We start from the raw sequence: 18883 nt of genomic DNA on the forward strand, positions 1-18883 counted from the left end.
TACTAGAGCAGAGCTGCTAAAACTAAACTAAGTTGTCATCTAAACTAGAAAAAATATAGTTCAAATTTTAGATTAAGCACGATTCTGATAAGTGGCCGATGTGTTTTGTTTTGACAAATTCTGACTACAAAAAAATATCAGAAATTCAAGTACGCACGATTCTGACTGATTCACGGCGATTATTTTGTATTTATTGTTATCTTAAACTCAAAACAATTGAGTCTAGAGATAAAAGTGGTTCAGGCCCGGACTAAATGAAATTTACCCAGGCCCCAATAAAACAACGAAACACTCAACATTTATTTTTATTTCAACAAAAACATTTTTCGATCACTTTACACAACCTCCGTCTACAAAAACCCAAAAACAAAATCACTACTATCACAATAAGTAAAAAACACGTCAGAAAAAGTCTTTTCCGACGTTCACTTATCAAAGAATTATAATCCTCCATGTATAAAAATCGATTTCTGTAGTTTTCGGGCAGCTCGAATTTACTGGGGTTAGGAAACAGAGACAGGTAAAAGTCTAACATCAGCCTTTGAATAATTTCGTTATCCGAGGTGCGGATTTGGTCGAGATCGTCATTGAGACACACGAATTTCCTGAAAAAATCACTTATAGCTCGCTGCGCTCGCCTCACCTATACCAACTTTTCGTTTTTTCGAATATCGTCCAATTGATTTATCACACGGGAGACATTCGAATGGAGCATCTTAAAAGCCACGAGTTTCTCCTCCGCGTCTTTAATAATCTCAAATTTGTACTTGTGCTCAGTCCCAAAGTGCAGCTTCAGGAACGTAGCCAAAGGATCGCAGCGCCCCACGAACTCCTTCGTGATTTGCAGAGTTGGCAACTCTGCCAGACTAGAACAGTTGACGAGAATGTGCGTGAAATGGGCGAAGACTTCGTCAGTTATGGGCAAATCGTACATCTTTGCGATGACAGTGCGGGCCTCCATGTCGGACCAAACTCTGAAAATTTAAACGTCGCGCCAGCGAAAAGGGGCGGGCCACCAGTGGCGCGAAAATTCGAACTCACCCGGAGGAGTCGGTGTCGAACTGATCGAAAATCTCGCCGAGAGTCGCCTCCACCTTCTCGTGGATGACGAAGTAGTAGTAAGAGAACGAAAATTGGAGATCGTCGACGCTGCGGATTCGATTCCGCGCGGTTTTGTGGAGATGTTTCGCGAACTTCTTCTGCATTTCTTGCATGATTTCCCGGTCGATCATGATGGGAGCGTGAGCTGGGATCTTCCGCACTGAAAAACCATAATTTTCGTTTAGAACTCGATTGGTGTGTTGTAAGGAGTCCCCGTACGCATCAACGGTACTTCTAACCCGGCGCTGCTTCTTCCGGACTTTCCTCCGCTTGATTTTATCCAGTAAAAGGACTTTTCTGTTGTGCTCGAAGATGGCGGCGGAGATGTTCTCTGGGACGCGACTCAGACTAAAATTCCGAGTAGTCGCGTTTTGTAGAGCGAGAATCTTATCGTAATTGGTTTCCTGGGTCTCGTACTCCTCGAATTTCACGATGACGTCGCCAAGGAGGGTCTTGGAAGTGTCGTCACAGTCACCCCCGTCCATCTGACACTTCGCGTTGTTACAAACGTCGTCGCAGTGGCCGTCGGCGACGTAGAGCCAGGAGCATTCCGACGCGCAGTTTGGAAGAAGCCGTGCCAAATAAATCAGGAAGCCGCGGTTGGGGGTGAGGAAGTCCTCCAGGTACACAGGAGACCTTACAAACACGTCGTCGTTGAAATAAATGAATCTTTTGGAAAGCCCCGGGATTCTATGCAAATGTGCTTCGATCGCAGGACTAGAAAACGTCGGCAAGTTGTAAGAATCGGAGAAGATCTCTTCGTGGGTCACCAGAGTCACTCTCTCATAATCCAAGTTGAGCCAGTGGGGGATCTGACCGTTGGTCACCACGTAGACGTGGTTGACCCACGGAGCGAACTTCTCCAGCGACCTCAAAGAGAACTTCAGTTCATTTTTATCCGTGTACCTCTGACTAGAAGGATCACCCTTCGTGGAGTCAGACCTCTGGAGATGAGCCCCAAGTTGGCTCAAGAATTTCGGGTCCGATCCGTTCACCCACGTGTAAACCACGTCGACTAATTCGCCTTTGCTGCATTCGTGAAAAAAGTGGTATGAGATCTGCAAAAAACGTTAATTATGGGGCTATCAAAGAGAACCTAACCTCAATCGTGTGGACGAAAAACAACAGAATTCCAGTTGCGATGATGCAGGTGAGTTTGCAGCGAAATAAGCGACGATTTAAATGGAAAACTTGGACCATTTTGGTGAAGAGGCGTCATTATCGGTGATTCGAGGCGGTCACATTTTGGAAATTTTTGAGGTTAGCTGTCACTTTGACGTTTACCTTTACAGAAATGACATGTGAAACAGGCAACCAACAATGCAGTTGTCCATCAAACAAGTTACAGTCGAATTTCAATTCGTCGTCTCACATTAGAAGCTCACATTTAGGTATTAACTTAATTTACCGAAACATGAATATTATAGATTGATAATAACATAGTTACTGTTTCATAATAGCATAGTTACCGTTTCAGAATAGCATGTTGGTCATCAATTCATGATAATCGAGGTATTTACGAAAATAAAAGCACTTCCGAAGACCAAAATCTCCATTTATTTATATTAATTGTAACATACAATACCTTGGGAAATGCTTTCCTTGCTGTTTCATTGCGTTTAAAACATCCGTCAAAAATTCGAAATTTTCAGAATTGTTGTGTGGTAGCATTGCTACCTTCCCACATGTTTCGAGTAAGCTTTCTATTTACTACAAATATTAACTAATTTATAAAAAACGTCAACAAGCAATGTCTTTGTTCATTATGAATTAGTTAATGTCCTCAAATAAATAGCTACACGTTTGTTTTGAATTATATTCTAGATAGTTAAAAAAAATGGTACAAAAATCATTAAATTTTGTCTAATATCCCTCACGTTAAAATTACAGTTGAACCTCAAAAAAACAACACTCGTTATCGCTTTTTTTTAAAGGCATCTATTTCAACTAACGATTCATAAAAGTCCCAACAGGAAATAAACAAGATTGTTTCAGAACATGAAGTATTTAGAAAATTCATTTTGTCCACAACTGCCGAAAAATTATAATTATTACTGAAAAATTGATTTGACGTTAAACTTGTCTTAAGGCAAACAATTTTTATAGTCTTGTTTGAGTTATAAATTGTATTACAGTAGAACTTCGATTATCCGGACTAATTGTTGCAGAGGCCATTCGGATAATAAATTATATGGAAAAATAAAAAAATATGCAAAACTTGGATTATTATAAAAGTTACACATGTAATTACAAATATTATAAAAGTTTTTTTTAATTACTTTGAGTAATAATTTTTCTTCATAATGGCGGCCAAGTTTCAAATTCACGCAATACTAAGAAACTCTTTGCCATACATTTTTTAATGGCCTGTAATCTGTAATCTGAAGCGATAACAGAAAACATGTGTTTTTTTTAAATCGGTAATTCAGATATAGAGGTTCGAATAATCGAGGTTCTACTGTACTTACTCGTAAAAATATATGGATGCGCTGGGATTTTTTATCTTTCTCCTTCAACATTGTATTCTTTTCCTTTTTTCAATAATTGCATGAGAATTAGAATAGAAATTTTAAGGCCATCACCATCAAACATACATAACTAATGTGAGAAAAACAGAGGTCGTCGTCATCGACCAATCCCAACAAGCGCCTAAGAAGTGTTCTCTCTCTGCTTGACGGTTCGGTGGCAAGTGGCTGTGATTGGTCGAGACGGAGCCGGTTGCTTAGTAACGCGGGTACAATATAAAATAATTTTCCGGCGATCGTTTGTTTTTAGATACTATTAATGCATGATTTCAGCTAACAATCAATAAGTGGGCTATTAATGAATGATTTAACATGTTTATTATAGGCAACCAATTACACACGCGATTTAATAAATTCAATAATCAACATCGTTTGGAATTACACTCAAATTTGACAACTGCGGACACATCCATCATACACAAAACCCCACTTTGGTTGGTTTTGTATTTTTGGTTGCATAACCATCTTTGTAAAAATTTTCTTTTTTTGGTGAATTTTTTAATATTCGATCACCGGAAAAGTTTTGTAACTAACTCTATGGTTAATGGGCGATTAATAATGTTGCTTATTAACGACACTCACTACGTTCGTGCCGGTTAAAATCGCTTTCATTAACTTGTTTGTTAAATAGCTATTAAAGCATCTGAACTAATTAAAGAATCTAATAAGAGTTCTAATAGGGAATTTAATTGAGGATTTAAGTTATTATCTATTTTATAATCTAGTTGAAAGTCTAACTAAGGATATATTTGAGGATTTAAGTGAGAATCTAAGAGAAGATCTAAGGATTAAAAGGATCTAGAGTAAGAAAAAACCAATTTCACTAACTCTTCTCTTTAATCATCGGATTTCCATAATTAATCAAATTCGACAGCTCCCTCGCGTCGTACCCCAACATCTCCTTCAAATCACAGACAAACTTATAAACAAATCTTTCCCCATGCACCTTGGAAATCATGTCGCCATCGTAATAATACCTCAGCGCCCTCGACAACTTCTCGTAATTCATCGTGGGCTTGTTCTTCCTTTCCCCCCATAACTGCGCCACCAATTGTGGATTCTTCAATTTAAACTCCCCGTCATTCCCCGTCCAGTGAATCACCGCTTTGTACTCTTTACTCGTGAGCAATTCCAATAGGAACTGCCACAACTGTATCTGCCCGTTATTCCCCGATCGATTTCCTGGATAGCTCGTATTGTCGAAATACGTCACAGACGACGCGTAATTATTCATGACCCTGTTAATCCGCTTCGGTTTGTTCACTTGAGGCTCGTCTCGGTCGACAACCTCCTCCTTCTTCGTCGCGACAACTTTCATCTTCCTGAGGAGCTCTAAGTGTGTCCAGAAAATGTCTCCAGGATCATGAGGGACAATTTTCTGGAAATCCGACAAAGTTAAATCGTACAAATCCGGCCCGGACATCGTCCAATCAGAAAGTTTAATATTAGGGAGGTTGAACTGCCGGACCGCCCATTGTACCCAGTGTCGGACGTGGACTTCCGTCCAATCAAAAGGATCGTGAGGGATTTTAAGGCGGTCCTGTTCCTTCTTGTACGTCAAATCGACTTGCCATTGGACCACGGCTTTGGGCGGAGGCGTGTCTTTCGGTTCGCTTTGAGTCAATTCGTCTGAAAAAAGAAGGCGGGGGTTTTAGGACCAATCATCGGGCCACACGTACCAACGTGGATGTAGTCCTCCGCTGGTTTCAACACGTCGAGGATGTTGATTCGTTTTAAATTGACTTGTAATTGGACGTTGATTTGGACGAGGCCGTGCCCTTGCACGCATTGCTCCACCAGATTCTTGTTGTTTTCCAACTAAAACCCGCGAGATTATTCGATGGTAGCAACGTAAGATTTTTACCATTTGAGTCCCCTGGAGGTAAAACGAGTAGTCCGCAAAACTGAGCCCCAATCTCTGCTCCAACAACTGTCGCAACTTCAAAAGGGGCTCCTGGATATCCATGTGCTGCATAATCAGCCCCGACTGCGTGTCCTCCACGTTCATCAAATCAGAGTCAAGCTCCTGCATCAAATGGTCATCGAAATCGCTCGCACTTTCCAGTGACGCGATCATTCCCAAATGGGGCGACTCTTCCTCCGAAGTCATCTCGTCGTAGTCGTGTACGTGGCACTCTTCCAGTTTCATGGACGCAAGGGGCTGATACTGGACCATATTCCCTTCGTCGTCGATCACGTAGCTGAAAAGTGAGGTTAGGTACAGGCGCACCCTCAAAAATTACAACCTCTTAGATCTGTCCGACTGCGACGTGTAGATTTTCTGTCCGAATTCATTTTGAGAAAGGATAAAAGTCTGAACTTTTGATCTATCGGCAGCTTTTTCCATTTATTTGTTGTGAGCACAGCTGTCAGTCGTGTTTGTCAACATTTGTCAAATTTAAGATTTTAGGGGATGACGACGCGCAGTTGTTCAACAAATTTAATAAATTGAAGCTATTTTATAAAAATATAAACACCAATCAATTTAGTTTATTAATAAAGAAAGTACTGCATAACAATTTTTTAGTAATATGCACAGTATTTATTTTAAAAATATGTTTTTATTTAATTATCAACGACATGTCTGATGGCCGGTCCGCACCGGCGCAGTTTGGTGTTACTGTCAAAAGTTTTGACCGTTTCATTTGAATTTGGCCATTTCGCCGCATTTCATCGTCAGTTGTGACCGTTACAGTATAAGTGTTGTTTGATCAGTATTTTATTTATCGTGTGTGGTTGTTTTATTCGTAATTTTAGCATTTTTGTAGTAAAATGGCGTTAGCTTCTTTAAATCTCGGCAACTGCAACGGTCGGACAGAATGTGATATTGAAAAGTAAGTATAAACTTGTAGTTTTGGCTGTGATACAAGAGACAAGCATTTCGAGTTGATATTCAAGTATTTCAGTGTTTTCTCATAGTTTTAGTTTCTTCATAACGTGATGTCTCAAGTTTTTATGTCATAATTTTTTTCGTTGACACTTTTCTGCTAGTTTTTTTACCAAGAACATTGGTTTGTGCTCAAGTTTAGAGGAAAGTCGATTCAAATAGAACAGAAATGAACCACGAAATTTCTATTTGAAGCGGCTTTAAAATTCTAAATGAGTTGGTAGTCTTGTCTTCACTCCTTTTGTTAGACAGGGCTATCAACCATCGTAGAATCTCAAAGCCACAAGACCATTTTCCCTCTTTTCTAGAATCGTGGCCAAGCCATGGGTCCGAGACCTCCTTTCCACCGTCCAGGACATGTCCAAGAAAGCTGTTTTCGACTGGGCAAACATTATCAGTCACATCGGGGAACGTACCCTGGATCTGGACGGCTACACGAAGATCTTCATTGAACAGCTCCAGAGAATCTTCGATGAGATGATCGCCGAGGTTGAAGATATCCAAGATAAGAGAATTGTGAGCATCGCGTCACTACTCCAACGTCTTGAAAATGTCTGTAAAGATCTCGCTAAAGAGATCCCCACGTTCAAGGAGTACGAAGAGCGCCCCCTTTGCGATGTCTACGAAAATATCTACGAGCGAGTGAAGGAATTCGAGGCTGTTGCAGAGATACAGAAAAAAGAAGTGCGAGAGTTAAACGACAAGCAACTGAAGCTGTGTAAGAATCTGGGAAAGAAGCCGAAGTTGCTTCCAGAGTCCCCGCTGCCGTCACCAGTGGAACTGGAGGAATTGAGAGCGAAAGTTGAAGCGCTTGAGAATGACGCGCTGGAACGTGAAGAGCGCTACTTTCACCTCAAAGAAGAAATCACGAAGATTGTTGAGCAGCTGGGGGTTGAGCCGAGTCTTAACTTCGAAAGGGAGATCTTAGATTTGACTAACACTGAAGTTAGGATCGGCGATAGTGACTTGGAGCAGTTGACGCTCTGTCACGATCGACTAGTCAAGCAATATGAGAGTGTCAAAGAGGAGGTCGTGGAGCTACGACAGAAAATTGATAGTCTTTGGGACAAACTCGAAACGGATATTGGAGAAAGAGACACTTTCCGGTCGCGAACCCCAGGGAACTCTCTCGAGACTCTCAAGATTCTAAAGGAGGAGGTATTGAAGCTGGAGGAGAAAAAGAAGGCCAACATCCGAATCTTCATAGAGAAGCAACGGGAGGAGTTGACGGCACTTTGGAATAAGTGCCACTGCACGGATGATGATAAGAAAACCTTCCCGTATTTCTTCTCCGACTGTTACAACGAAGATCTCTTCGATCTCCACGAGATGGAGATCCAGAAGTGGCGGACTTTCTACTCAAGCAACGAAGAAATTTTCACGAATCTAACAGAGTACACAAAACTCTGGAACGAAAGATTAGAACTTGAGCAAAAGTCAGAAGGTCCGAATCGGTACAAAAACCGTGGCGGTAAACTCCTCGTTGAAGAAAAACAGCGCAACAAGCTTCATCGGCGCATTCCAAAATACGAAGACACTCTTCTTAGACTCGCAGAAGCTTATTTGGCCCGAAAAGGTGAAGACTTCTTCACTTTTGGTCTTACTATCCCCCAGTACATTTCTAAACTTCACACCGACGCCGAAAACGATTTCAAACTACGCCTCAGCGCCAAGAAACAACAACGCGACCACTCCACAGCTCCTGCAAGTAGTCGGATGAATCTGTTCCCCGTGAGTCCGGGCCCCAGTCTCACGTGCAGAACCAACCTTCTGGTTCCCCCAAGCCCGGCTTTGAACTCCAAGAGGAAGTTAGCGTATGTACCATCGTCCGTTCCTACGAAAAAGTCCAAGCAGTTGTCGGTGAAGAAGGCTCCCAACACTGGGCTCCCCAAACTGAATGTCTCCAAGAACAGATACAAGAGGAGGTCAGGGAAGGCAAGCAAGAGGTTGTCGTTCACCAAGAAGGAGGCGAATAAAGAGAACCTGAACGATACGAAATCGACCAATTATGATCAGTTTCAAGTAAGTTGAGGGGGATGTGGAGGGTACAAATTAACTGTTTTATTCTGCAGAACGACATGAAGGACCGCAACGCGAGGAGCACGGAGTTTGGGCTCCAGCTGTAACAGTACCTGGAGATTTTATATATTAATGTTATTTGAGTTTTATAATTGATATTGATTATTTTAGTTTTTAGTTTTCGTACTTAATTGGTGCTGTTCAGTTTCGCAAATATATTATACTACCCTTGAAAAACGTGTTTAAAAAATGACGAATTTGAATCTACTACCAACCCTTCGGTTCAAAATGTCCCTACCCGGTTACAAGGAAATTAACCCAAAGTTGAATTTCACGTGTCCAGAAATTAGGTGATCTTCAAAAACGCGAGCAATTTTAAATAATTCGCAAATCGACGTTTATTTCGCAGAGAATCAAGCAATAATCGCTTCGATTCCAGCGAGTTTTTGGTGGGAAGGTTGGCAGCGCTCGCTCCCCCCAAATCAGCTGACTCCTTGACATTGACACTTGACGTTTTATTTACATTTCGTGCAAGTTAACAACAATGTCAGATTCAGATGACAACGCCAACAACTTGCCTGATGGTCAAATGGAGAATGGGCACGTCCCTATGGAGGTGCAGTCCCGTCATTCCCACGACCGACATTCAGGTTAAATTTGTCTTGTTTTTCATTAATAACGAACTCTTGCAGGTCAAGCTTCTGATCAGTTTGACATAGATTTGCCCACGTCTCATAGAGTGAGTAACTTTAGGGCTTGGTGAGGTTGTAACACTCAATTTTAGTACCTGGGGAAGTTGGACAACGTGACGGGTTATGCCTTCTATGACGACGGGGAGGTTACCACTTTGGCTGCGATTCAGACGAACACCCTCGTTTTTCCCGGGTTTACTCTTCCGTTGGTGTTGAACAACGACCTCGAGATTAACATGCTGCAGAGGCATACCATGAAAAAGAACGCATTTGTGCTGTTAACCCCTAAGTGAGTTGACTTTGGGGCCTTATTGTACATAACCGCTCCTTGTTCTTCAGTAAAAACTTCAAAGGCGTATTTCCCTACGGCGTCATCATGGAAATCTTCGAAACCCACCTCCGCAACGACGTGCTTTACTTAAAAGCCCGAAGCCGCCAACGCTGCCGATTGGTCCCCGGGAAAGAAATCCGCACTCTCATTGGCGAACTGTACCAAGTAACAGTTGAAGTTCTCCTAGAACCGCCCATCACCTCCCCGATCTGCGACACGCAACTCAGTTCGTTAAAAGCCCGCCGAATGTTCAAATGCTCTGAATACAGGGAGTTCTATAAGTACCGCAAGTACAGACAGTACCATCTGGGACAGTTCCCATTGGCCGGATGGGTGTACGATAAACACGAGATTTGCTTCTTGATGGACCGCTTGATCCAAGGTTTAGCCAATTACTATCTCATTGAGTTTATTCCTGACGATCCTGTACAGTTGAGCTACTGGTTTGTGCAGAATTTTCAACTGCGGCACGAGGAAAGACTGAAGGTCATGGTGATGAGGACCGCCATCGAGCGACTGCGGCTGGAGCTGAAGTTCTTGAATATGGTAGCTCTACCTCCACAGTGACGGAGAAAAAAGTGGGACAGGCAATTGAACTACAGCGAGGTCATCGTAACTACTAAGACAATCGTGTTTGAACTACCGAAAAATATCTTAAGAGCCTAAGCCCACTTTTTTCCTCTTAACTGTACCATCTTGACTTGTTTTTTTTTTGTAGAAAAGACTGATTTGTTGCGCTAAGTGCGAGGCGGAGATTGCTCAACAAAACAACGTGTTTCCCATGTCGAAAGACGGCGTTCAAAGCAACTACTGTAACCCCGACGGTTACGTCTACGAGACGGTCACTGTGTCTAAAGCCACAAACTTCAAGCTCATCGGCTCACATTCGACGAGGTTCTCGTGGTTCCCCGGGTACGTTCCATTGAGTCGCCGCCACTGCACATGACCATTAATTTGTTGATTTCAGGTACTCCTGGACAGTCATGCAATGTAAAATGTGTAGCTCTCATCTCGGGTGGAAGTTCTCGTCTGTTAATTTGAAACCGGATAACTTTTATGGCCTCGCCAAGAGTGGCTTTGATGTTAAAATCATACATGAAGAGTGCGAGAATGTATAATTGGAGGAGTTTTGGAGGTTTTTGATTGGGGGCTATGAAAGTGGGCGGAGATTAGGAGCCTGCTGTACGAGCGCCATTTGTGAGCAATAAATGGATAACTTTGTGTTTTCTGTGGTTGTACTAAGCGTAATTACAGATTTGATTATAGATTATTTATAAAAGATAATAAAGCGGATATAAAGTTTGGCGGCCTTTAGAATTTGAAACATGTTGGCAGCCCTGTTTGTCAATTGGAAGTGACTCAACTAGATACGTTGGCAACTCTGTTGGAAGGTAACGAAACAAACACCCGAAAGATTTAATAAGTTTATTTATAAAAAAATAATAAAGCGAATATATCATAAATTCTCCATAATAGCCGCAGTATCTCATAAATAATATAATCGTTACGAAAAAAAAAAATTCAAACAAAATCGGTTATTACAAAAAATAAATAAAGCGTCTTGAAAAATATGTACAAGGAATGACAATTTTATTCGTATATTTACAAAATAAATTATGAAACACTGAATACAATTCAACAGGTCACCTAAACCTCAAATTGACCGAACTATGTACATTTTTCAGTCTTGAAATCTGAAGAAAAAAAGAACTATGTATATATTTACAGCAAAACTTGAGCAGTTGGCACCAGTGTTTACGGAGGCGTGTGACCTCTATTATTTCTATTATTCCTATTTCTAAAATTTCTATTGCCATTATTCCTGTTAAAATTGATTCTCCCTCTCCGTCTATCCCGATTGAAGTTCCTGTTATCCCGATTCCCGTGCCCGAAGTTATTATCTGGATAATAATCGTCGTAGCCTCCCCCAAAATTGTCGTTAAAGTTCCCAAACTGGGGAGGATTATTCATCATTCCTCCTCCATTCCTCGGGTCGAATCCCATCGGAAAATCGCCTGGTAAATTCGGGATCCCTGGCGCTGCTCCCAGCAACCCCGGCTGGATCCCTTGGTTCATCATATTAGGGTTCCTCATCACCATAGGTCCCGGGGGAGTTCCCCCCATGATCGGGGCGTTTAGCTTGTTCACGCTGGCAAGGATATTGAGCGCCGTCCCCATGTTTGGACTCGGACTCATATTACTAGTAGGAATGAGGTTCAGAGTGGACAACATGCTGTTCAAAACAGGATCATTCAGGCCATTTTGATCGTTCCTAGCGGCCAACTCCTGGTTCAGAAGGAGCTTCTGGTTGCTGGTCAGACTCTGGAAGAAGGCGGAACTCTGGAGGATATTGAGTTGTTGGTTGTAAGACATGTTAACGCCGTCCTGTTGTTTACTATCTTCGATTTTCTTCAAGCGCGGGTCTATTCGGGTGACTGTTGCTTTGGGGCTCGCCTTTGGACTCGCGGGGCTGTCTTTCTCTTCGGTGCTCAAACGGAAGATCTTCTTCAGGCGCGGGTCGCCGGTCTTCTCCGCGTCCTGCACGCTGAGCTTCAGGCCCGTGTAGTCGGGGCGCGGGATCTCCACGATCTCCACTTTCCAGGACTGCAAAAGAATCCAGAAATTAGTAGGCTTTCAACTGAATTAATTGAACTATTTAGGCTTGACATGTGGACAATTGAACTACTTAGACTTGACATAAATACAATTGAACTACTTAGACTTGACATGAATACAATTGAACTACTCAGACTCGACGTGACTTACTATAGGCGGGTGTGAGTTGACGCTGGCGTCGATCTCCTTCGCCGGCGTGTAGTTCAGCATTCCCTTGAAAGGCAAGTGCAAGTTTCTCAAGTCGACATCGGGTCTACTTCTTAAGTCGGTGTCGACAACTTCGTCCGGACTCCTCGGCTCTGTCAATTCGCTCGTAATACTGCCTTGTTCATAAATACTAATTTTTTGCTCGGTGATGGGTGGCGTCGTTGGCGCCGCCGGCGTCGTCCGCAGCTGCCTGGGATCCCTGATGACAGGTTTCGCCGCTTCCGCTTTCTGTTGGCTCATCGACGTCAACAACTTTGTCACTTCCGCCGAAATGTCAATCTTAGAGAGATCGCCCAACTTCTCGACAACTTCTTGAGGTTTGATTTGTGGAGGACTCATGATGGTGTCGCTGTCCTCTTTCTTCTCTTCTTCGTTATCAACTTTGATTGTCAATCGATTCTCGTCTTCGTCGTCGTCGTCCGAGTACCAATTGATGTCCTCATCGGGTTGTAAACTGTCTTCTTGGCTTTGTTCGGGCAAATTTGTCTTCTGCTGGGACTGTATCCTCATGTACAACTCCCGCTGCGTCTTCGGCAACTTCTCCAACGTGTTCTCACCAGTATCGATCTGTAACCGGTTCTCATCCTCATCGAAAACTGGAGGAATCTGTCGAATATCCACGTCCTTCGTCGCAAGAAGTCGAGGATCCTGTTGTCGGATATCCACGTCTTTTGTGTCAAACTGGAGCATGTTGGGGTTGCGGATGTCGATGTCTTGCGTGAAGTTGGTGTCTGCGTCAGTGGGGGGCTCCTCCACTACAGGGGTTTGGGGAGTAATTTGGGTCAAGGGGGGCAAAGTCCGCATGTCGATGTCGCCATTACTGTTGATACGCATGTCTTGATCTTGACCATAGGCGAAGGGCTTGATGGGGAAATTCGAAGGCTGTTGGGGGTCCACGGGGTCGGGGTCCTGCCAACGGGAGGGGCGGTTGCGGGAGGACTTCTCAGGCTTCGACTTCGTGCCTAAAAAGAAAATTTTTATTGTCAAATTGTTAAAATGTCAAATTCGCTCACCATCACTGTTGGCTTCAAGGGGCGGAGGCACGCTGATATCGAATATATTCAGAGCACCTTTATCATCCTTATCAAATCCATACTGCCCCATTAAATTCTGCTGCTGTATGTTGATTTTATTCAGAGCTTCTTCCCGACTCATCCTGGGGAAACCCCCCAAAATTTCCCTTGGAGCTGTCTCGATATGTTTGAAGAGAATCTGTCTTCTGTGTTCATCAAGGGGTGCTCCGTGGGCAAATTTACAGTTATCGCCTTGCAAACAAACTAACCCTGTGTGGTAAAACTTACAGGGAAATTCGGAGTGCATGTAAGAGCACTTCTCGCCTTTGGCGCAACAATCCTTCAGGTAAAATTTGCAGAGTTCTAGTTTCATTGGGGGGACAGCCTCGTGCGAATAGGGACAATCATTCTTCTGACACTTTCCTTGGAGGAAAAACACGCAAACTCCTTGCTGATCCTTGAATTGGGACTGATCGCCTCTCCTCTCCCTGCTTTTCTTTCTTCTTTCCCGGTTCCGCCCTTTGTTTTTCTTGTAATCTCTTTTCCGTTCTCTTCTTTCGTCGCTTTTACTGATATCCGAGGAGTATTCTGAATCGTAGGATTCCTCAGACCGTCCTGGAGACACCGATCTTTCTAGCTTCTCGTCTCCTTTAGGACTCCCACCTCTGAAGTTCATAAACTCGTTATCATCCACTTCGTCAGTCTTCGGCGACTCCAACTTCCTCTGCTTTCCTCCTTTCAGTTTGTCTTTATCCCGATTTTTCCTCTTCCGTCCTCTCTTCTCCTCATCCTTCTCTTCATCGCTCCCATGCTTATCCTTCTTCAACACGCTCGCAATCGCCTTCTCCAAATTAATCGCGAAGTCATCAACCACTGGAAAAACAACCTTCAAAACAAAACCAAGAAACGTTCTTTTCTTACCTTGCGGTTCCCCCAAATTCTGCTCTTTTCGGTACTTCTCCCACTTCTCCCTCTGCATTCTCTCCCTCTTCCGCAAATGAAGAATGCTCTTCTCAGCCTCCGTCATGTGCTTCTTCTTTTCTTCGTGTCTTCTTCTCTCACGTTCGTGTCTTCGATCGACACGTTCAGGCTTGTCTTTCGGGGGCTGAATCACAGCTTCGGCTTCTTTGGGCTTTTCGGGCTCTGCGGGGGCTTCCTCATCACCATCGTCCTCGATTTCTCCGTCTTCAAGGTCGTTCTCTGTTGGCGGGGGTACAGGCGCAGGTTCCTCGGTTGCAGCAGGAGGGCTGCAATTTGAAATTAGCACGGTTAGAAAGGGGCGGAGGTGGCGCCACGGGGAAGTGGATCAGCGACCCTCAAACTGTTTAACTCCAAAATTTTTCTCAGTTCTGTTATTTTTCATACTCAAATTTTGTTATTTTCTGTCATTTGACAAGTAAAATATCTCAAACTCTCATTTTCTAAGTTATACAATTTTTTAAATGATCTAAAAGTACCAGTTGTATGTCAAATCTGACGTCATAGATCATTTTTTTAAACAAAAGCAAAAAAAAAAACAAAACAACTGTCAAGGTCACTAGATGGAGGTATTTTAGTCCATGCAGCCTTACTTTTTGTGAGACTAAATCTTACGCTCCCAACAGTACTGTAAAAAACTGCAAAAAACAAGCTTTGAAGCGTTACTGTGATTTTATACAGTTGCGGGAACAAATTTTCGAAAGTGAAACTCACTCAATTGTGCAAAAGTGTCAAAAACCCTTCACGTACAGTCATGAGCAAAAAATTTTGGGTGTCAATGTCACTATTTTGTAATGTTAGCTCAAAAGATTTCTCGTTTGACTGGTCGTTTGCAAACAACACAACCTGTAAATGTCAATTTGACGATCAAAATAATTTGCTGTTGACTTATTTTTAGTACTGTCATTTTTTAGTTTAGTGGCATTTCAAACCTCAGAAATTATGAGAATACTCTCAATTTTTAGAATGTCAAAAAACCGGTTCGAATTTTGTGCTCGCAACTGTATTGGACAGCTTTGTCAACAAAATAAACTTTTTTCATGACCAACATGATGAAAGTGTTGAATTTGTTAGATATTTCTGCTCCATCCTGTATATAACAGTCACGAGCAATAAATTTAAGTACACTTTTTTACAGCCGGTTTACTGTATTTTAATAGACGATTATAGTTGAATTTTAAAGGCTGCTGTAGTCGATTTGTGCCAAATTCATTGCTCGCAACAGTAAGCGGAAAAATGTTTGAAACTTCTGGAAATTTGGGGTGCATTCACATAATATGCGTGAAAGCGCCTTAGGAACCCCCAGGAGTTTCGAAACCGTTTTCGCGCCGTCAAGGTCAACAATAAAAAGCGGCTCTAAATTAGTCGAGAAATCGGAGCAGTTATTTGTATCTTATCTATAAGCGTCGTGACCTTGCGCATTATCGGCCATCAGTTTGTAACTTCAATGGTTCGTCTGGTCAATACGGAGCGTGACGTCACTGGCTTTCGTCACAGTGACGTCACCCTCGGTGAGGACCGACAGTTTGGGGGCCTCTGATTGGAAGATTACCTAAATGGCCGTGTGCTAATTCTCACTTTTCATGACCTAGTAAAAAAAAATGAAAAAGTGTCGCAGGGAAAAAAACGAACGAAAGATAAACAAATCGCGTCCATCAACAAGAGCGCGGGTAAAACCGATAATTCCGAAGGTCATTTCGTTGAAAACGCTCGCGTCGATTTCCGAGAATTGGCACACAGCCATCGCGTCGGCCATCTTGTCATGATAAATACACAAAAACTGATCATCTCGCTTTGAGAGACAAGAAATATGCTAAAATGGGAGGTCGGGGGGCGCAGCCCTATGCAAAAATGATGATAATTTTACCTTGCACAAAAAAATCGAGTTCTGTCATCAATGACTGCGCGTCATTTTAGGGCGTGACCTCGCGAAAACGTCGCATTTTCTACAAGAAAATGTGATTTTCCTGTAAAAGCGGCCCTCCGATTTAACATATTTCAGGGCTCGAAAACCGATTTTCCGTCAGTGTAATTTCTGGGCGAAAAAATAATGCAAACCTTTCGATATCACATACGAGCGCCATTGAACCTAATTATATGATCACTAGGCAGGAAAATTGTGATTTTATGGCATGAAAATAGTCACTCATTCACTGTTTATATCTGTCCTGGCGTCGTCGGCGTCAGCGTCTCGATGATGAGATAGGACAGACATTTAGAATTGATTATTACGCATAGTTTTCATATTTTAACCGACTGTTTTCGCTTTGGCGAGGAGACCACAAATGAATTTCTACGCAGGAAGGAATTTCGATATCGAACGTGGCGAGAAACGACGACAACCAATCAGAACCCAGGAAATGCTGTTGCTAAGCGCCGAGTCACAGCCGCCTGACCCCGATTTTTCTCGACGGACGAGCCAATCTGGCCCTTAAACACACCTGCCATAAAGAAAAATACGAAAAATTTGTGATTGCAACAAGTTCTTGCACAACAACTGATAATTTCGACTAAATAAGCGAAATCAAGGCGAAAACAACACAAAACAAACCAGGAAAACGCAGAAAGGGAAACGACGCATTATGGGATTTTATCCCAAATTACGGGAAAAATCAGAAGTGCCGAACAAGATGTTAGATCCTGAAAGGAAGAAAATAGAGGAAACGAGCGAATTCTTATCGAAAACCGCATTTTTTCCGCAAAATAATCCAAAATTCTTTATTCACAAAAAAATCGGACGTGGCGCCATCTCTCGACCAGTAGCATCACCTTAGTTTTTGTGTACAGAAACCTGCTTTATTTATAAACCATATTGCGAATTAATTATTAATTAGTTAATTTAAACTAAACCTTGCTCAGTCACTACAACAAATAATTACATTGTTTAATAACTATTAATTAACAACAAAATTGTTAGTGATGGTGGCGCCATCTGTGGCAAAGTAATCGTATCACGCTTTTTAGAAAAACAGAAATCTGTATTCTTAATCTTTGTAAACAATTTAATAAATTCTCCCTAATTTATGCCCCTTTTCCATTTTGTTTAATTTCCACTGAACAGCCGTTGATTTATAACAACATTTGGTCCTAATTTCTCCAAACTGACAGGCACCAGCAGGTGTCATCGAATAGTGGGAGCAATGGAACGTTACATTCGCTTCCGGTTTGTTTTTAGCTTGTGTTTTTGAACTTCGCTGTTTTATGCTTCACATTGTTGATATCAAGTTTTATGATTAATGGAGATGGACGACCAGGAAGCTAATTTTCCTGTTTTTTTTTCGGTAGTTTGGCTGGTTTTGGGCTAGCAAAAATACATCGTATTGACCCTGTCGTTGCGATATAAAAATATTTTTGGATCGTGTGACCAGAAAATAACTTTGGCATTTGGATATTTTTGGCAATAGTTTCGTAAAATCGGGACTATTAAAGTTAACTCTGGTTTTGGTTCAAATTTGAGTCAACAACACCGAAGGAGGCTTTGGAATTTGAAGAAAGTTGGTAGTCCTGGTTCAATGTTTTTTAAGCATTTTGTCACCTAACAACATTCCATTCATTTTTCTGAATATAATAAATTTAGAAGGTTGATAATCTAAACATTCTTAATAAATTTATTTGGTTGATAAATAATAATCGATAAGATAAGAAGAATCGTAACCATAAATTAATTGCAATCTAAAAGTTGCGTTTACAACCTCACTCGTTTTTAAATGCCTAAATTTTAAGGAAGCCTAACAGCCTAAATTCCTGACAAAAAAACCTAACCTAGAAGTTACAAATTCTAAATTGTCTTCATCTGTCATAGCATCAATTATCTGACAATTTAAAACCTAGAGCACCTCTTTATGTCATAATCTTAAAACCTATTCCAAGCTGACAGCCTGTTAAGCATACATATACAACCTAAAAAGCCTATCGAAAAACCTCTGACAACCTAAAGCCAAATGAAATCCTGAAAATGTCAGATAGCCCATCAAAACGTAGAGATCTTACAAATCTCTAACAACATTAAAACTCTCAGGGTTTGAAAACCTGGCAACCTAGTATTACAATTTACCAGACAACCTAAAAATTGTAAGTCTTCTTTAATTTTCCTAGCCTTAAGATACCCGCAATCTGAAATTATGTCAGAATCTTGAAACCTGGCCTAACCTAACGGCCTATAATATGACAACCTAAAGTAAAATAAAATAGTCAAAATGTTTGACAGCCCAAGACCTAGAGATCCTAAATGTCTCGACAACATAAGAATTGCGCAAAATGCTAAATTCGAAAATCTGCAAAGTCACTTAGAAAACCTGGAAATGCCTGAAAACCTTGCAAAATTTGATATTTTGAAACCTAGTGATTCGTTTGGTAAATTTGACAACTTAAAAACCTAAAAATTCAAGATGTCAGTACCTAACAGTTGGCATTCTGACAACTTAAAGCCTAAAAAAACGGACCATCTACGCATAAGAATTCAAGACAAAGGATAATTCAATGTTGAGAGTGAAGCTTGGGAGTAAAATCAAGTC

The 18883-nt window shown here is 41.8% G+C and overlaps 5 protein-coding genes across 5 annotated transcripts; 2 read left to right on the forward strand and 3 right to left on the reverse strand.

The window, feature by feature from the left end:
• Positions 1 to 289: 289 nt before the first annotated feature.
• Positions 290 to 2391, reverse strand: Gnptab (N-acetylglucosamine-1-phosphate transferase subunits alpha and beta). The gene is made up of 4 exons (XM_088032178.1): positions 2203 to 2391; positions 1042 to 2159; positions 654 to 974; positions 290 to 605 (listed from the first exon to the last, which is right to left on the reverse strand). Exons 1-4 carry the CDS (start codon positions 2299 to 2301, stop codon positions 311 to 313), a joined length of 1833 nt encoding a protein of 610 aa, XP_087888304.1. The 5' UTR covers positions 2302 to 2391; the 3' UTR covers positions 290 to 310.
• A 2053-nt stretch (positions 2392 to 4444) lies between these two features.
• On the reverse strand, positions 4445 to 6035 carry Ets97D (DNA-binding protein Ets97D). Its single transcript, XM_088032242.1, is given in 4 exon segments — positions 4445 to 5261; positions 5264 to 5444; positions 5491 to 5827; positions 5873 to 6035. Coding segments are annotated over 4 exon segments (1431 nt in total). The 5' UTR covers positions 5974 to 6035; the 3' UTR covers positions 4445 to 4449.
• Positions 6036 to 6238: 203 nt separating this feature from the next.
• Positions 6239 to 8769, forward strand: LOC148177234 (protein regulator of cytokinesis 1-like). The gene is made up of 3 exons (XM_088032962.1): positions 6239 to 6460; positions 6822 to 8535; positions 8586 to 8769. Exons 1-3 carry the CDS (start codon positions 6399 to 6401, stop codon positions 8637 to 8639), a joined length of 1830 nt encoding a protein of 609 aa, XP_087889088.1. The 5' UTR covers positions 6239 to 6398; the 3' UTR covers positions 8640 to 8769.
• Positions 8770 to 9008: 239 nt separating this feature from the next.
• ohgt (E3 ubiquitin ligase component cereblon) lies at positions 9009 to 10857 on the forward strand. The gene is made up of 6 exons (XM_088032418.1): positions 9009 to 9182; positions 9225 to 9271; positions 9317 to 9513; positions 9564 to 10101; positions 10274 to 10467; positions 10523 to 10857. The coding sequence occupies exons 1-6, from the start codon at positions 9077 to 9079 to the stop codon at positions 10671 to 10673; spliced, it is 1233 nt and encodes a 410-aa protein (XP_087888544.1). The 5' UTR covers positions 9009 to 9076; the 3' UTR covers positions 10674 to 10857.
• A 259-nt stretch (positions 10858 to 11116) lies between these two features.
• su(sable) (suppressor of sable RNA-binding protein) lies at positions 11117 to 16676 on the reverse strand. Its single transcript, XM_088032417.1, has 5 exons — positions 16428 to 16676; positions 14313 to 14638; positions 13392 to 14264; positions 12322 to 13340; positions 11117 to 12159 (listed from the first exon to the last, which is right to left on the reverse strand). The coding sequence occupies exons 1-5, from the start codon at positions 16451 to 16453 to the stop codon at positions 11311 to 11313; spliced, it is 3093 nt and encodes a 1030-aa protein (XP_087888543.1). The 5' UTR covers positions 16454 to 16676; the 3' UTR covers positions 11117 to 11310.
• Between the last annotated feature and the right edge of the window lie 2207 nt (positions 16677 to 18883).

This window comes from Gnatocerus cornutus, chromosome 3 (genome assembly GCF_029298725.1).
Source record: "Gnatocerus cornutus isolate USDA-ARS CGAHR chromosome 3, icGnaCorn1.1, whole genome shotgun sequence".
NCBI lineage: Eukaryota > Metazoa > Arthropoda > Insecta > Coleoptera > Tenebrionidae > Gnatocerus > Gnatocerus cornutus.

Bases quoted from the DNA above. Each gene is read 5' to 3' on its own strand.
- ohgt (XM_088032418.1), top strand. From the start codon at position 9,077: ATGTCAGATTCAGATGACAACGCCAACAACTTGCCTGATGGTCAAATG. The intron at 9,183-9,224 runs GTTAAATTTGTC...GAACTCTTGCAG, and splicing joins TTCCCACGACCGACATTCAG to GTCAAGCTTCTGATCAGTTT. The intron at 10,102-10,273 runs GTAGCTCTACCT...TTTTTTTTGTAG, and splicing joins AGCTGAAGTTCTTGAATATG to AAAAGACTGATTTGTTGCGC.
- LOC148177234 (XM_088032962.1), top strand. From the start codon at position 6,399: ATGGCGTTAGCTTCTTTAAATCTCGGCAACTGCAACGGTCGGACAGAA. The intron at 6,461-6,821 runs GTAAGTATAAAC...CCTCTTTTCTAG, and splicing joins ACAGAATGTGATATTGAAAA to AATCGTGGCCAAGCCATGGG. The intron at 8,536-8,585 runs GTAAGTTGAGGG...TTTATTCTGCAG, and splicing joins CCAATTATGATCAGTTTCAA to AACGACATGAAGGACCGCAA.
- Gnptab (XM_088032178.1), bottom strand. From the start codon at position 2,301: ATGGTCCAAGTTTTCCATTTAAATCGTCGCTTATTTCGCTGCAAACTC. The intron at 975-1,041 runs GTGAGTTCGAAT...TTAAATTTTCAG, and splicing joins TTCGACACCGACTCCTCCGG to AGTTTGGTCCGACATGGAGG. The intron at 606-653 runs GTTGGTATAGGT...TGATTTTTTCAG, and splicing joins GATATTCGAAAAAACGAAAA to GAAATTCGTGTGTCTCAATG.